Source organism: Eumetopias jubatus, unplaced genomic scaffold, assembly GCF_037043125.1.
Source record: "Eumetopias jubatus isolate StellerSeaLion01/CBP00866 unplaced genomic scaffold, mEumJub1_p1.0 scaffold_4, whole genome shotgun sequence".
In the NCBI taxonomy this organism is placed as follows: Eukaryota; Metazoa; Chordata; class Mammalia; order Carnivora; family Otariidae; genus Eumetopias; species Eumetopias jubatus.
In genome coordinates, this window is record NW_028274810.1 from 106,503,364 (window position 1) to 106,520,793 (window position 17,430).

The following is a 17,430-nucleotide window of genomic DNA, read 5'->3' on the forward strand; positions in this document are numbered from 1 at the left end:
GCGCTGTTCCCGCCTTCCACGCTCTACGGTGCTAAGACTTTATGGGGCCCCAGGCCCGAAAGAAATACCTCCCCCAACTCCCTGCTTAGCAGGCACCCGACGGACCACAGATAGAACAGGGTCAGAGGCGACTACACAGCCCGCCCCGGGGAAAACAGAAAGGGGCAGTGAGGACGACGCAGCAGGGAGTCGGGAAAGCCCACCAGCTAGGCAGACACTGGGATTCTGGCCGCCCCAGCGCTTCTGGCGGACACCACGCTCCCAGGCCCCATCCTTCCCCGGCCCCAGGCCAGGAGCGTGGGAGGCGGCCTGCGCCTCGGCCCGGAGGACCCTAGCTCAGCGGACGAGGTCTGGGCAGGGGTCTGGAAGCGTCAGCGCTGTAAAGGAGCAGGACGCGCAGGGCACGGGCCAAAGCGCAGAGCCTGGGGCTGGGGCAGCGGCGGAAGAGAGGTGGGTCAGGACAGCCCGGGGGAGGGGAGGGTGCAGCGGCGCGGCGGGGCGGGACCCGGGTGCGGACCCGCCCGGCCCCCGCCCCCGCCCCAGGCAGGCACCAGGCGAAAAAGTCCGAGAATCTTTTTATAAAACATGGGGTGGGGGTTTGCGAAGGCGACGGCGGGACGTGGCTCCGGAACGTGGCGGGGCGCGGCCGGGACGCGGGGCGGGCGAGGCGGGGGGTGGGGGGGGGCGCGGGCTACACGAAGATCTGGATGCGGTCGCGGATGGGCTGGCGGCAAATGGGGCAGGCGCTGAGCGCGGCGCCGCAGGGCGCGCACGCGCCGTGGCCGCACTGGAACACGAGGCGGATGTGGCTGTCGATGCAGATGGGGCAGGTGATGCGCTCCTCCATCTGCCGGTAGCGGCTCTGCAGCTCCTCCACCAGCTGCCGCGGCGGGCCGGGCGCCGGGGTCGCGCTGGCCACCTCCGTGCCGTCTGCGGGCCAGGATCCCGGGCAGGGGTGAGGGGAGGCGGGACCACGAGCTGCCGGCCTGCGGTGCGGCCCGCGGGTGGAGGCGTAGCCGCGCCCGTGGGGGCGGGACGTGCGCGCACACGCGGGTCTTGAGCGAGCCACCCACCTGGACGCAGCTTCTTGCCGATGACCACCTGGCACCTGATGCACTTCTTCATCCTGCGCGCACATTCTGCGGGGGGTGGAGGGGAGTGCGGTTGGGCGGGCTCGCGCACACCCCCCCACCACCCCGACACACACACGCTCACCCTCGCGCGCACGCACACCCACCCGCGCTCATCCTCGCGCGCGCACATCCGCGCTCACCCTCTCGCGCGCGCACACACACCTGCATTCACCCTCGCGCACACAGCCGCACTCACCCTCGCCCACACTCACCCTCGCACACGCACACACCCGCGCTCACTCTCAAGCGCGCCCCCACATACCCGCACTCACCCTCGCGCGCCCACACACAGCCGCACTCACCTCGCACACGCGCGCACACACGCACATCCGCGCTCACCCTCTCGCGCGCACACACACACCTGCACTCACCCTCGTACACACCCGCACTCACCCTCGCGCGCCCACACACAGCCGCACTCACCTCGCACACGCGCGCACACACACATACCTGCACTCACCCTCGCGCGCACACACACACCCCCGCACTTACCCTCGTGCACACCCGCACTCACACACCCACACTCACCCTCGCGCGCGCACACACACCCGCACTCACCCTCGCACACCGTGCGGTGCTGGCACGGCGAGAACAGCACCAGCAGCGCTAGTTCCGAGCACACCAGGCACTCGGCGGCCTCGGGCCCCGACGGCGCGGCCACGTGCAGGTTCGTCACGGTGTTGGGGGTGCCGAGCACCAGCCTCGGGCCCGAGGCCGTGCCCCCGCTGCCGCCAGCGTGCCGCTCCCTGCGGTTGGAGGAGGGGGCTTGAAAGGGCCCCGAGGCGCCGGGGACCGCCCCCCACCCCGCCGGGCTCACCGGAAGCGCTGCGCGCAGCCCTGCAGGGCCTTGAGCACGCGGGCCTCGGCGGCCAGGTCCAGAGGGCTCCGGCCGCGGTGGTTGGCGTAGCTCACGTCCGCACCCTCCAGCGCCAGGAAGCATGCGACCGCCGCGCCCACCGTCAGCTCCCCGCTGCCCGGGAGGCCCGAGGCCTGTAGCTGCGCGGCAGACAGAGGCCGGTGAGGACGGGCGCCGGAGCAGGCTCCAGGGCCGGCCCGCTGGCCTGCGGGGAGGCTCTCCCAGCACCCGGCTGCCCGGGGCCTCGGGTCCGAGGCACCGGCACCCCCTCGCCGTCTGAGGCCGCTGGAACAGGAGGGAGGCAGGCAGGAAAAGCGCCCAACAGCAGGGGCTGAGTTCCCAGAGAACCCCGGCCACACGGGGCCCCATCCCCTTTTCCGGGCTGGTCAGGCCACGCTGCAGTGACTGGGTCGCAGAAAATGCCTCTGGCAAACCACAGCCCCCGAAACTAACCCACCCCCAAGAAGGCCGGGCTCCCTGGTCAGACACCCACAGTGGAGGCGGACAGCCCCTCAGACCCTGCCTGTTGCCTGCAGCCGGGCACTAGGGCCCACCTCTTCACCCAGATGCACATTTCCTCACCCTGGACAACAGCTGCAAGGGCCCCGGGTCCCCCCCGGCCCCATCAGCCGCCAGGGGCAGCAGCTGATGACGCCGCAGTGCCACGTGCAAGGCCGTGTCCCCCTCCTCATCCTCGGCGTTGACGCTGCAGCCCGCGTCGACCAGCAGCGGCACCAGCCCCACGTGCGCCTGCTGCACAGCCAGGTGCAGTGGGGACTGGAGCTTCCGGTTGCGGACGTTCACATCACAGCGGCCCTGAGGAGGGAAGGGGCCGGGCACGGGCTCAGCCCAGAGACCCCAGATGGGCCCTACCACCCCCGCCACGCCCCCGGGCTGGTCCAGGGCCCTGGGTCCACACCTCTCTGATGAGAATCTGGGCCACCTCCCGGTGGTTGTTGAGGGCAGCCAGGTGCAAGGCCGTGAAGCCATCCTCCTTCTTGGCATCCACCAGCTGTCGCGCGCGAGCGAGAATCCTCCTGACGGCCCTGGGGGAGCGGAGACACATGCCTGGGGTCCGGAGTGGCCCCAGAGTGGCCCAGCAGCACCACGGGAACCTGGCCACTGGCTTTGCCCCCCCAAACTCACAGTGTGTGGCCCTTGAGGGATGCATGGTGCAGCAGGGTGAACCCCTGGCTGTTAGTGGCAGTGACATCGATGCCCGGCACCTCAGTGAGGACCTCCACGATGCCACTGGCGCCAGCACCCGCCGAGATGGCACAGTGCAGCGGTGTGTCGGCATGGGCGTCCTGCCGGGGGGGAGGGGCGAAGCAGTCACTTGGCAGGAAGATAAATGCCGCCGTATCCTTGACCCCGGGGCCAAAGCCAGGGGACCCAGCACTTACAGGCAGGTTGACATCACAGCCGCGTTCACAGAGGACCCTCACCACCTCCAGGAAGCCCCTCTGCACGGCCACGTGCAGGGCTGCGCTCCGGGTGCTGTTCAGGGCATTGGCCCCGCACCCAGAGCTCAGGAGCAACCGGGCAGCCTCAGGCTGGTTCCTGACAGAAGAGGAAGCAGGAGGGGCCCGATGCCCACTGGCTGGACCTGCGGGCCACCCAGCCCCCACCGCGTCCCTGCGCGGGCCTCACCCCAGGGCGGCGTAGTGCAGTGCCGTGTTGCCCTCCTCGTCCGGCAGGTCCGTGCCCGCCCGCGCCTGTAGCAGCAGCCGCACCAGCTCTACCTGGCCAAGGTAGGCGGCCACCTGCAGGGCAGTCCTGCCCTGGTTCTTGGTGTCCACCTGCCAGGAGAGCCTGCAGGTCAGTCCCCGGCCCTCTTCCCCTCTCCCTGGGGCTGGCTAAAGGGAGGACGGGCAGGGCGTCGGGAGCTCGCCTGCTCTGGGTGCCTCCTCAGCAGGTCCAGAGCTCCAGCCATACTGCCCAGGGCCACCTCCACCACCAGTCTCCCTGGGTGCTCGAGGTCACTCTTCTGGGCTCGAAGCTTGTCCAGGGCGACACTCAGGGAGCCTGGGTGGGGCAGGGCTCAAGTTAAGTGGCGGCCAGGGGTGGCCCTGCCTCCCGCCGGCCACCCAAGCTGGGCACACGCACTTTTGTTCTCCCTGGCACGCTCAGCCACATCAAGGTTGGCATCCTCCTCGGGCCGGTAGGCCACCAGGCAGGAGGGGCTGAAGGTCCACAGCTGACCACCGACCGCCACGCGCAGGTTACCGTCTCTGAAAACTTTCACCACCTTCCCGATGCGGCCCAGGGCCTGAATCGGGAGAGAGCAGGGTCATAGGCAGGCCTCCCACAGGGGAGGGAGGGGGATGGGGGTGGGAGCCGGGGCACTCACAGGGGCCATGTCATCTGTCCACTCGCCGTGCCCGGCCTGCAGCCGCTTCACTGTGTCAAGGTCGTCGATGACCCGCACCACATCGCCCACCCAGAAGGCATTGTGCTGAGTGACAGAGAGAGGCACGTGAGGGGCACCCCCAGGCAAGTGTGGCTGCCCAGGGCCCTGGAGCAGGAGGGCACCCTCACTGAGCTCCACAGGACAGGCAGACCTGAACTTGACCCCAGCCCCTGCCTCAGAGCTGGATGAGGGTCACACGTGACCAGGGCAGTCCTGGGTGGCCAGCCCCGGAGCCATGAGGGTGACAGCCAGAGAGACAGCCAGGCAGTGGCATCCAGACCAGACTAAAGCCAACTCTGGGGTGAAGGTCAAGGCGGGCCTGTCCCTACACACTGATGCATGGCCGAGGCCAGTCAAGACAGGCACAGGGGGTGGGGGTGGGGCCCTGGTACAACCAGGGGGCAGGGTCAGACTGCCATGGGAGTGGGGGTCAGGAGCCACTCCTCCCCCATCCCCAAACCTTTCCTGGCTACATCCCCACCTGTGCCCTCCTCTATGCAAGACTTACTCTGCAAACCATGGGACTTATGATACCCCCCCCCACCCCCTGGGGCCAGGACTCCAGGTCCAGAGCTGAGCTCTGGGAGTACATGCCTCCACCCAGGGCCCCTATCCGCACAACCCTGCTTCCCAGAGTTCACTGTGCCCACCACTGTCCCCAACCTCTTCCTAAAGGGCCTTTCCACTGTCCCCACGTGCTCCCCACACCACACCCACGGGGAGCATTTTAGAAGATCACCTCCCACCTGTAATGCAGCAGTGGCTTCCTGAGGCCAGCAGGTTAAGGCCGGAGTCTGGGCTGCCAGCCCCCAGCCCCCACCAGCCCCCAGCAGGCGCCTCACCCACCTGTGTGTCCCTTCATGCCTGGATCCCCTCTGTGGAACTCAGCCCCTCTGGACCCCACAAAGCCCTCCCCTGTTCCCTCAGGGCTGGAGAAAGGCATTCCCAGAGCCGATCAGGTACGTGGAGGGGGTGCAGAAGCGAACAGACGGGGCTCAGCCCAGCCCCCCATGCACCTTGGTGAGAGCCCCAGGATGGAAGGTCCAGCGGGTCTCATGGCCGAACTGCACACGCACATCCCCACGGTCCGTGATGCGGTGCACGGTGCCCGTCTGTCCGATAAACTGTGGCGGGTCATGGAGGCTGTGGCTGGGTGGAGCGGGAGGGCTGGGGGTCCAGAGGATGTGGGGAGGGGAGGGGACAGGGGGCTCGGCAGGTGGGGCGGCTCACCTCCGCCATCCTGGGGTTCCACCCGCCGTGGCCTTCCTGCATCTCCCTCAGGATGTCTGTGTCCAGCAGACACTTAACCTTGTCCCCGTGCTGGAAAGGCTGTCCGTCAGCGCTCACCCTGCGCTGCAGCTCTGCCGGTTTGCCTAGGGGTGGGCAACAGGCCCCCCTCAGCGGCATCCCTTCCACCGGCGGCTTCACCGGCCAGCCCCCGCCCAGCGCTGCCCCCGGACCCGGCCAGGGCAGAAGGGCAGCTGCGCAGGCAGGTGTGGGGTCCCTGGGGCCAGACCCTACCGAGCCTTGGGAGGTGCTCTTTGTAGTAGAAGCCACCAGCCGCCTCGCCCACACACTTGAGGTCCACCTTGCCCTTGTGGCCCACACGGTACACATTGGTGGTGCCATCGGCCCATGTCACACTGGCCACGCTCCGGCCCGTCTCCACGTCCCAGCCACGGATGTCCACCACGCGGCCCGGCTTCCCTTCCCCTCCTGGGGAGACAAGGGCCCCATCGCAGGCCGAGCCCGTGCCACGAGGCGTAGCCACGGCCAGTGGCAGCCCAGACCCGCACTCACCGTCTTGCGAGCCCCACTCCCAGTCAGGGCCCCGCACCACCTTCGCCCCCTGGAAGATGCCCCTCAAGGGGACCCTTGGGAGGCCCTGGCGGGGGCTCAGCGTGACCCTGCAAGAGAGGGAGTGGGTGCTGGGCCACGGGGGCGAGGAGGGCGAGGGTGCAAGCCCTCTGCCCCACGCAGCTCTCGCCCGAGGATGGCTGGCCCAGCTGGTCAGCGGCCTCCACCCTGGGCCCCCTCACGGCACGGCCTCCGCACGCGGTTCCCCTCCACACCTGCTCCCTCCCAACGAGCCACGGGCCGACAGGGTCTTCCCCAGAGCTCAGCACACAGCCTGGCCCGGAGTGGGGGAGGGGTCGGCACAGAGAAACGGAAGAATGAGGAACACAGGCTTGCCCAGAGGTGCCCAGGCAGCTGACCCCTGCTCCTGCCCTGGCCAGTGGGCAGCTGGGACCAAACACACACCTCCCCTCCACGTGCGTGGGAAGCGTCCAAGAGACAAGGGTGGCAGCATCTCGTGGGCGGGGCCTCTGGGTGGCCACCCCGGCCCAGGAGACCCTCCCAGTTTCATTCCCTACCCGCCGGCCCAGCAACAGAGCCCCCTAGGCAGGCCAACAGGGTCTCCCCGGCATGGCTGCCGGGGGGGGGGGGGGGGCGCCCCCAGGGGAGGCTAGCCATACACACACTGGACGTCTCAGCGCCCCCGGCACAGCTGCACTGGGGAGCCAGCAACACTGGCTCTAGGGTTGGCGCCAGGACCCCACCCGCAGCACCCGCCTCCGCAGACCTGCTCCAGTGGATAGGGCTACCTTCCACGGCCGGGGAGCGGGGAGGAGGAGGGGGGAGGGCCAGCGGCCACTCCTTCAGGGCCAAGGCCAGCTCAGGTGTTGTGTGTGCTTGTCGTGAGGCCGGGGGTGTCACAGGCCAGGACCCAGGGCCCCGACACCTCCAGGCCAGCGCACGGCGGCAGGCAGGGGCGGCGGGCAGGACTCACGGGCGGGAGTGAGCCGTCTCGTAGCGCTCGAAGGCGTGGGCGAGGTCGTGCTTGTTGTGCATGTAGCACTGTGTGCACAGGTCATAGTCGAAGCAGACGCGGCACTTCCAGCGCATGCCCCGCAAGCCGTGCTTCTTGCAGCAGTCACAGATGATGTTGGGGTGGCGGACGCCTGGGGGCACGGCAGGGTCAGGGAGCGCGGGGCCTCTGCCCCCACCCCCCAGGGCCCTGCGGCAGCCGCACGCACCGATCTGGGCGTTGTCGTACAGCAGCAGGTCGTGTGCGCCCTGGTAGCCTGCGCGGTAGTTGGTGCGGGTGCCGTGGTCCCACTGCACGACTACCGTGCGGTCAGGGGTCGAGGGGCTACCGTGGCGGCCAAGCTCCACCACGGTGCCCACGCCGCCCTCACCGCCATCCTGCTGGCCCCACTTCCAGTCCACGCCGCGCACCACACGCATGCCCACCTGCACGCCTGCCTGGGGGTCTGGGTCCATGGCGGGCAGGAATGCTCCGGGACCTGCAGGCAGACGGCACCCTCAGGCCACATCAAGAAGGCCACACAGGCTCTCGCCAGCTCTGGGAGGGCTGCCGGGGAGACAGGTGGGAACAAGTCTGGGAGAGCTTGGGCGGGAGGGGGAGGAGGGCAAGTGCAAATGCCCTGAGGCAGAGAGAAGCGGGTGAGCACGTGTGCTATAGCCCAAAGGAAGCTCACCTGGCCACTGGCCGACAGCAGGGCACACGAGCTCAGAGGTGCAAACAGCACCTGTCCTGGAGGAAAGGTGGGCACCTCTGTGGAAAGGCCCCTCCAGCCACTATGAGACCCTGCCTCGTGGTGAGCACGGGCAAAAGTAGGGGGGCAGTCCCAGTGGAGAGGTCGGTGGACCCCCAGGGAACAAGACTTGGGAAATGCCCACAGAGGGTCCACCTGTGCTGGCAGATCCAGTTCTGGGTGGCTGGCACACAGTGGCCCCGCAGCACGTATTTGTTCTAAAATTAATGGATTTGGATTGCAGGTATCAACGTGAAAGGTAAGGCAACAAAGCTTTCAGAAGAAAACAGGCTCTTTGCCATGCAGCCAGCTGGTAAGTTGGGCTGTGCCAAAGTCAGGAACCAGCATCCACACCAAGAGACTGACAAGGCCGCGGGCCCGAGAAGACGCCTCTGCCCACAGAGGTCCTGTCTCCGCGCGCACAGAACTCAGACGTATACAGAGCGGGCGCCCCAGGGTGAAGGGACACAGCCTGGCACAGGTGCCCCCCGCCAGACTCACCAGGCCACTGCGCATGAGTGGGACGCTACCCTAGGTCAGTGGACAGCACCTCAAGGTCACTCGAGGCCCCACTTCCGGGGTCTTCTCTGGAGAACTATGGCCCACCCTCTCCAGGCTGTACCAGAGAGAGGGGCGCCTGTCACCTCAAGGGCGACCTGGGTCACGAGATGTGGTTTGCCCACCATACTCTACACAGCCAGAAGCTGGGAGGCAGAGCTCAACAGATGTTGAAGGCAGGCAGCCACTTGCCCACTACCTGAATTCATTCACAAAAAGTTCACAAAGCCAGGAGCTGGCGGCAAAGGCCGCCATGGGGGCTCTGGGACCCAGGAACATCCCACCTCTCGATCTGGGGGCTCCTTATGTTGCCAATCACTCATGACCTGGGACCTTTACTGTATGTTTCTTCAATAAAGGGTTGTTTAATTAATGACACAACTGGATTTGAATGACAGTTAAGAGGGAAAATCAACAGGACTTGGAGAGGGCCCAGGGCCCCCCAGCCTGTAAGAGAGCAGTCCCCACTCCATTCTGGAGAGGGTCTGCCATGCTGCCAGCAGGGCCCAGCGGCCCCGTTCGCCACAGGACACTGGCCAGGAGCACGGGGGGGAAACCACCTGTCACCCCCCCACCTGGGCCCCACCCCCTGGTGTGACACTCGGCATCCCAGGCTGGGACCCCTCAGGAAACACTGCCACCCAGCTGAGGCCACAGGTGGGCAGTGAGGAGGGGTGGCAGCCAGGCTCTGCCAGGGGCAGGGGCCGAGCCCCACAGGCCATCTGACGCCTACCCTCTGCCCAGCTCCACTCTGAGACCCGTGTCCAGCACAGGGTGGGCAGGGTAGGGGCACCGGGCCCACAGGGCTGGGCCTTAGTCCATGCCCAGCCTGGCGTCTGAGCCAACGACCCCCGCAGATTCTCAGGGCAGGACCCATCCGGCCAGCTCCGACTTCTGCAGATTCCCCTCCCTCCAGACAGGCCCCTGTGGTGGCGGCCTCTTCACCCTGCCCCGGCAGGACCCTCGGGGGGCTTCCGCAGAAGCAGGTGGATGTTTTAGTAGGATAAACCTTCCCAACCCATGGACTAATCAGGAGCCTTTCCACAACAAAACTCCTCATTGCTCGTTCATGCAGAGAGCCTCACCTCTTGGGCCACTCTCCCTGTTCTGTCACTTCTCAGCTGTCTTCCCTTCTGGTCTCTGGCCTCTGCTAAGATGGGGCACCGGGGCCAAGAGCTTATCTCTTCCACAGAGCACAGCCAAACCCAGGCCTGCCCTAGCAAGAACGCCCCCACGAACACCGGTGACTCTCGGGTGCCAGCAAGTTCCAGACGAGGGGAGGCATCCTATGGGCTGCCACCGTGGCAGTGAGGTGGTGCCTCCCCATCAGCAGCTGCTACAGATGTGTGACCTGGGCACAGCCGCACAGCCTGAGCTGGTGGCCTGCTGGCAGAGTGGTGGCGTGCCCTTCATGCACGGGCCCCACCGCCTACCCTGCCTGCCTCAGCCAGATCCTCCTGCATGCTGGGAACCCACCAGAACTACCGGCGGTGGACGGGTCACACTGAGCTACTCCTTGCCCTTCCCACGCACTCCAGCCAGAGCGCGCCTCATCCCAGGCAACCACAAACCCAACCACGTGCGGACAGACAGGCCCAACTAAAGGTCCCTGCTAGCAGGGGTACCCCACCTGCAGAGCCCAGAAACCGGCTCCACACTGAAGTGAAGGACTCAGAACAGGAAAGGACCCAAGTGCCATGAGCCATTCTGTGGCCAGCCTCTCAGCCTGCCCAGCCAGCCACCACACCTGCCCACCCACTGGCCTTATGGAGCCACTGGCCACATGCTACAGGATCATTTCCAACAGAACACGGGGTCACCCCGAGAAGGAGAGCAAGTTGTGGCCCACGCCTGGCCCTGCTCTATGACAACGGGCAGAGAATGAAGAGTGGGGTGGAGGGGAGCCTGGAAGGGTCTGTGTGAAGCTAGGACTGGGTCTCAGCTGGTGACAGCTCCACGTGGGGCAGCAGAGCAGTCCAGCCTGTGGCGAGAGGCGCTTCGGGCCAGTGCCTGTCGCACTCACACTCGGAGACCCCCACAGCCCTAGGAGCCTCCTTGTCTCCTCCCCTCCAGCACCTGATCCGCACAGGTCTTGAGGTCTCCCCTCTGCTTCAGCGTCTCCATCCAGCATGATGTCACCTCAGCTCAGGCCTGAGCAGAGCCTCCAGCAACAACCCCCTACTGGCCCTTCCTACACGTCCACCCAGCTCCTGGGCCTCGGAAGCATCCTCACATGGCATTCCAGCACGGTGCACCAGGTAGCTTTCCAGGTCTCTCCATCCCTTCTCTGCACCCACCTCTCCGCCTGTCTTTATCACTGGTGTCCCTGGGGCCCAGCACATGCTGAGCATGCTCCACGTAACATCAGGCGCCCAGCCCTCCTGGTATTAGGACTCACTACTTTCCTTCAGCAGGTCCCACCGGGGTGTGTGGGGAGGGGCTGGTAAATGCGGAATGGACGAGGGTCAGGAGTTGGGAGGCAGTGACCAAACCCAGAGAGGCTACGGAGTAAGGAAGCACCCATTTCAGTGGGAATATTCACCCAGAGAGTTCTTCCTTTCTCTTTCTTTGTCAGAAATGCTGTACTCTAACGTCTTCCTCAGATGGCCATACCCCTGCCTGGCACCCAAACCCTCACAGAGGCTGTCACTACAGATGTTTAAAATGACTCTGAAGGAGGGCGCCTGGGTGCCTCAGTTGGTTAAGTGTCTGACACTTGATTTAGGCTCAGGTCATGGTCTCAGGGTCATGAGACTGAGCCTCCTCAGGCTCTACACTCAGGAGGGAGTCTGCTTAAGATTCTCTCTCCCTCTCCCCCTCCCCCTCCCACTGGCGTGCAAGCACGCTTGTGTGCATGCTTGCCCTCTCTCTCTCAAAAAAAACAAGACTCTGAGTCAGTCAGAGCATGAGAACTCAAGAGACAGATGCACACTTAGCAAAACTTAACTTACCTTAGAACACAAACCAGCCTCGAGTCAGCATTCCAGACACTTAGCAGTTACTTCTTGGGTCACAAATTGGACAGCCACCAAGATTTCCTGTTGGAAACTAGCAGCCATGCCGACACAGAACACAGCAAACCAGACAGGCAGCCAGCAAGCAAGTCTGGAGAAAATGGTTTTTAAAAGGCAGTTTTACACTTTTAGCATTTACCACTTCAACCAAACAGGCGGACATCTGGGTCTGTTCTGTTGGGTACTAGTTTCTCTTGTCTCAAGGAACTGCCAGCTCTTGGAGGGCAGAATGACTTCCAAAACATACACTGGGACAGTGTAGCAATAAAAGGTTTTCCCTATTTGTGAATATTTTATTGGAAAAACTTGTAAAAGCCATAAAGGTTAAATCCCATTTAGCTAGGAAGTTGGCAAATTGCCTTTATTCAGAAGAGTGCAGTTTACGTGATGCTGAAATGACATACGACAGGCGGCTGCCACCCCTTTCCTGTGCCTCCGGCTGTGCCTGATGATGCTGTTTGAATCCACACCATGTGGGGCACAATCAACTGGCAAAACTTGGTGAATCACGGGCTCCTGTCATGTAGCAAGTCTGTGGCTAAGCCAAAGGTGGACATCCTGGGTGCTGGGGAGTCTGGCCCATTACGGACTGGGGAGAAGCTCTGAGACAGAGTGCCCAGGAAACCCAACTTGGCCCAGCACGAAGACACCTGCTGGCGGAAGGCCCAAAGGAAGTACAGGGCTGTCATCACCTGAATGTTGGCCCTGAGATGGAAGCCTTCAGGCACCCTGCAGACTGGGGTGTCACGCCCCAACCACTGCACAGGGCCACTCCGCACGGGAGCAAGGCATTCAGATACTTGCTGCATCTGGAGCAACAGGCCAGGAGGGGACCTGCCAGAAAGGACTGGGTTTGCCAAGGCTTTCCATTCGGCCTGCCTCATCCCCAGCCCCTGCGGGTGCCCACCAGGAAGAAGCTTGTTCAGCACCTCTCCTTATTTCTTCAATGGGTTCTGACCGCACAGGACTGGTAGGCAGAATTAACCTATCTCACACACACACAACACACACACACACACACTCAAAAACAACCAAAACTCCTCTGACACGGCCATCAAACAGAATCCACAGGATGAAACAATCAAATCCAAACTATCACACCACAAGCCTGTCAAGAGCTCACCTGTCTGGCTGTCCAGTCGCTCCCCCCCTCCCCCGCCCCTGCCCGCCTTGAGCCTGCTGGGCTGCAGCCCTTGACGCCTGGAGACTTGGGGACTGGCCTCTAGTCTTGCTGAGCTTCAGCGCAAGCCCTGAGCCATCCAACCCTGTGGCGCCTGGGAGATGCCAAGACGCACAGTTAGCACCTCCGACGGGACGGGACGCGGCGGGCGGACGGAGCCGGCCCGTCTGCTCCTGCGCTGCCTGCTGTCTACATGCCCATTCCCGTGCCGACACCGTGGTACCCAGCGCTGCCCCGGGGGCCTGCCTCCCGCCTTGCAGGGCTCCCCGGGCTCTGGCGGCCTCGCTCCTGCTGCAGCAGTCAGTCTGGTGCGCGCAGGAGCCGCAGCGCCCGAACACGACCTGCCGCCGGGAGTGGAGCCGGAGGGCTGGCGGCCCGGGCGCTGCAGACGTCAGGGCCCGGCACTGCGCCCCGGCCGAGGCTCCGCGGGGACAGCGGGGGCGGGCCGGGCCGGACTGGGCAGGGCCGGCGCGCAGCCCCAAGCGTGACCCCGCCCCACCCGCCCAGGTCCGCCCCGCCTCCTACCATCCCATCCCCCTTTCTCCGGAAGCCGCCCAGGGCCCCGGTCGCGGTCAGACCCTAGTGCCCCCATCGACCCCTCCACTTGCCCGTAAGTTTGCGTCCCGCCCGCTCGGCCTGGAGGCTCCGGGGGCCGAGAAGCGCCGAGTCTATCTGCCAGTGGCCTGCCGAGCGACCTCGGTGTGTGACAGCCTGCCCGCAGCCCCTCTGCTGCTCAGCCCCCGCCAGCCAGGCCGCCCTGCCGCGCCGAGACCACCGGCTGAGACAGCCGAGGACCCCGAGCTCGGGACTCCTGGGGCCGCCGCGGGGCCTGCCGGGAGTTGTAGTCTGCAGCCCGCTGGCGCCGGATCCCCGGGGTCGGGCCCAAACCACAACTCCCAGGAGGCCCCGCGGCGGCGGTGACGCACGCGGCCGCAGGAGGCGGGGCGTGAGGAAGGGAGTCCCGGCCCGTGCCCCGACAGTGACGGAGAAGCCTCCTGCTCTGCTCCCGGGAAGGGCCCGGGGCTGGGCTGGCCTCTGCGCCAGACGCGGACGGAGGGCGCGTTCACATCGGACAGCGTGTAGTACACGTCGTCAAAAAGCGGCGGCGGCGGCGGCGACCTCGGCGGACCTGTCAGCACGCCGAGGGCGGAGAGCCGAGCAGCGTGCGCCTAGACTGGAAGGAGCCAACCTTGGCCGGTTGGGCGCCGGGACTCTGGCACCCCGGAGGCCACCGAGGACCAGGCTCGTGCGGACCGGGCGAAGTGGGGCCACGCCCCCGGTGCGCGGAACTTACGGCCACGCCCCCTCGCGGGAGGGGGCGTGACCCTCGCCGGAAGTGCGTCACCCTCGCGTCGGCCCTACGTGGCGCGGTTCTGAGAGGCTCGGCTCGGAGACGCCGCCCGTTGCCGTGGAGACGGACGCTGCGGCGGGGCGAGGCGGGCCTCTGCGGCGCAGAGCTGAAGCGTCCTCGCCACGGACTCCTCTGATGGATTTGTCTTAAACTAAATCAGAGTGACGCCGCTATGTGGCTTTGATTCTCGCAGTGAAGAGCAGCGGTCCCCTGCCGTCCTGCCCCGCGGCAGATCCTTGTCGGGAACCTCCAGTGTCCACAGCGGAGGCCGGGGGGCCGTGGGGTTTCCAGGGCCGGCGGCGTGGCCCTGCCGCGGCCCAGGCGTCCCGAGCTCGGGCCCGGGTGGGGCTGCCCCCCGAGCTCGGCCCCCCGAGCTCGAGCTCGGGCCCGGGCCGCGGCCTTCCCTCCTGCGCGCAGGCGCAGCTCGTGTTTTCCTCAGGCCTAGATGGGTGCCCCCCGCAGCGGCTTGGCCCGGACGCGCCGGCCTTCCTGCCGCCCGCCTGTCCGTCGCGTTGTCCGCAGGCTCAAACGCTGGCTCTTTAATTCCCGGAGCCCCGCGTGCGGCGTCCCCGCCCCGGGGCCAGCGCCCAGCCCCGCGGCAGCCTGCGGCTCGCGGCCGGGCGCTGGCCTGGAGCCCGCGCCGTGTGCGTCTCGGCGTGCGCGGCGGTGCTGCTCCCGGCCGCCGTCCCGCCCTCTGGAGGGGTGCGCGTCTCGGATCCGGAGTCTGGCGGGGGGCGCAATTCTAGCTTGGAAACGCTTGGCCTTTCAAAACGTCTCAAGGCGCGCGTTCTGCTTCCAGCCTGCGGGCATGCTGTTCGAAGTCCGAAGTCCTGATTCCTGGCCTTCGGCTTCTTACCCGTTCGCGCGCTGAGAGCTGTAGGATCTCCCCTTTATGCTGCTCTGCAATGTCGCAGACGCACGTCTTCGTGGGAGCCTCGCTCTGTTCTGTGCCCACGGTTGCCTTCGTCCCGGAGGCCCTTGTCCTTCCTTCAGCTCGGGAACTTAAAAAACATCCCCTTGTATTTTCCTGTTTGCCCGCTCGCTCGCTCTCCAGGTTTGTTTATGTGAGAGCGAGCACACGCGGAGGGAGAAGGAGAGGGAAACCCAGGCCGACTGCGCGCCCCAAACAGAGCCCGACGTGGGGCTCCCCCCGAGGCTCGATCTCATGACCCTGAGATCAGGACCCGGACGCGTGAAGGACTGCGTCGCCCAGGCGCCCCCTGGGTTTGCTCTTGATGGGATTCCTGTTTCTCAGATTCTCATTGGACTTCTTGGACTAATCCTGTAACTTTATGCTCTAACCTAGTGTTTTTTTCTGGTAGATATCTTTAAATTTACCATCCATCCCTTCTGTTGATCGGTTAACCTCTATGATTTTGTGACTTATAACAAGAAATGAACACTCGGTTTTCATCCCCTGTTTCTAGCACAGAGCTCCTAAAACCTGAATTTCCTAAGTGAAGAGAGCCATAAAGGTTGTGTTTTGATACTCACGAAAAGCCTCTTTCAGCCACATTTGAGTTTAATAAAGTTGAAAAAGTGATTTTCGGAAAGTCTTTGTTAACCTTAAAAATAAAAGTTAGGGGCGCCTGGGTGGCTCAGTCGTTAAGCGTCTGCCTTCAGCTCAGGTCATGGTCCCAGGGTCCTGGGATCGAGCCCCGCATCGGGCTCCCTGCTCCGCGGGAAGCCTGCTTCTCCCTCTCCCGCTCCCCCTGCTTGTGTTCCCTGTCTCGCTGTGTCTCTCTCTGTCAAATAAATAAAATCTTAAAAAAATAATAATAAAACAGTTATTTTACCCACAAAAATGGGTTTACTTGGGAATAAGAGAAAATCACAATTCGGGACCTGCAAGCTATAGCAAAACTACAAGCAAGTCCAGAGAACAAAGGAGAAGATCGTTATTTTATGGAACAGAGAGAGGTTGGGAGGGTTGTTTTGGTTTTGTTTTTAAAGATTTTTTTTTAAAGATTTTATTTATTTGACAGAGACAGACACAGCGAGAGAGGGAACACAAGCAGGGGGAGTGGGAGAGGGAGAAGCAGGGTTCCCGCCGAGCAGGGAGCCTGATGTGGGGCTCGATCCCAGGACGCCAGGATCATGACCTGAGCTGAAGGCAGACACTCAACCAACTGAGCCACCCAGGCACCCGGGGGCACACTTCTAGATCTTCTCTTAAAAAGATGGGACGCATGGGTGTCTCAGTTGGTTAAGTGTCAGCCTTTGGCTCAGGTCATGGTCCCAGGGTCCTGGGATCGAGTCCCTCATCAGGCTCCTTGCTCAGTGAGGTGTCTGCTTCTCCCTCTGCCTGCCGCTCCCGCTGCTTGTGCTTTCTCTCTTTCTCTCTAATAAATGAGTAAAATCTTAAAAAAAAAAAAAAAAAAGGAAAGAAAGAGACCTAGTAGGAGTCGCTCTCTGACATTAAAGCGACACGTAGTAGGAGTACAAGTTACTCCCCCAGAATTACAATCTCGCGCAGTAGGAGTAACGACGGGGAAAGGCAGACATCGCGAACCTTCCTGGGAGAGGCAAAGAAGGAGCTCAAGGGATAGATGAATCCATGGGTCCAGTGGCAGTAGGAGCCGATATGGGTGTAAAATTGATGATCAGTGTGGACACTGGGAGCAGCCGTAGCGTGAAGACCAGCCACCCTCCCTTGTCATGAGCACTGAAGGATGTGGTGAGCATGACATGACATTTCAAACAACCCATGCGGGGGCGCCTGGGTGGCTCAGTCGTTAAGCGTCTGCCTTTGGCTTGGGTCATGGTCCCAGGGTCCTGGGATCGAGCCCCGCATCGGGCTCCCCGCTTGGCGGGAAGCCTGCTTCTTCCTCTCCCTCTCCCCCCGCTTGTGTTCCCTCTCTCACTGTGTCTCTCTCTGTCAAATAAATAAAATCTTAAATAAATAAAAATAAAATCTTAAATAAATAAATAAATAAAACAACCTATGCAGGGCGCCTGGGTGGCACAGATGATTAAGCAACCAACTCTTCATTTCAGCTCAGGTCATGATCTTGGGGTCTTGAGGTCAAGCCCCATGTCAGGCTCCCCACTCAATGGGGAGTCGGCTTCTCTCTCTCTGCCCCTCCCCCCCTTCTCTCTCTCAAATAAATAAATCTTAAAAAAAAAATAAATAAAACATTCCATGAGGTTCAAGGGCTTGTCTCCATACAGAAGCACACTGTGGCTGTGTATGTGAAACATTTTTTTCCTTAAGTTTGTGTTTTTTTTTAAGATTTTATTTATTTGAGGGGCACCTGGGTGGCTCAGTCAGTTAAGCGTCTGCCTTCAGCTCAGGTCGTGGTCCCAGGGTCCTGGGATCAAATCCCACATGAGGCTCCCTGCTCTGCGGGAAGCCTGCTTCTCCCTCT

The 17,430-nt window shown here is 63.5% G+C and overlaps 1 protein-coding gene across 3 annotated transcripts; it reads right to left on the minus strand.

Annotated features, from left to right (window-relative positions):
• Positions 1 to 691: 691 nt before the first annotated feature.
• MIB2 (MIB E3 ubiquitin protein ligase 2) lies at positions 692 to 13,521 on the minus strand. 3 transcript variants are annotated; one of them, XM_088022655.1, is made up of 21 exons: positions 13,320 to 13,521; positions 11,469 to 11,622; positions 7,903 to 7,958; positions 7,438 to 7,707; positions 7,191 to 7,362; positions 6,200 to 6,306; positions 5,921 to 6,115; positions 5,630 to 5,772; positions 5,416 to 5,523; positions 4,340 to 4,444; positions 4,096 to 4,258; positions 3,881 to 4,014; positions 3,640 to 3,788; positions 3,393 to 3,549; positions 3,136 to 3,296; positions 2,909 to 3,035; positions 2,572 to 2,805; positions 1,951 to 2,129; positions 1,692 to 1,879; positions 1,074 to 1,139; positions 692 to 930 (listed from the first exon to the last, which is right to left on the minus strand). In XM_088022655.1, the coding sequence occupies exons 4-21, from the start codon at positions 7,682 to 7,684 to the stop codon at positions 692 to 694; spliced, it is 2,874 nt and encodes a 957-aa protein (XP_087878781.1). In that variant the 5' UTR covers positions 7,685 to 7,707; positions 7,903 to 7,958; positions 11,469 to 11,622; positions 13,320 to 13,521. The 3 variants fall into 3 exon arrangements, with proteins under 3 accessions (XP_087878781.1, XP_027964351.1, XP_027964350.1); XM_028108550.2 differs by lacking the exon at positions 7,903 to 7,958 and having other exon boundaries at positions 5,416 to 5,511; XM_028108549.2 differs by lacking the exon at positions 7,903 to 7,958.
• Positions 13,522 to 17,430: the final 3,909 nt, after the last annotated feature.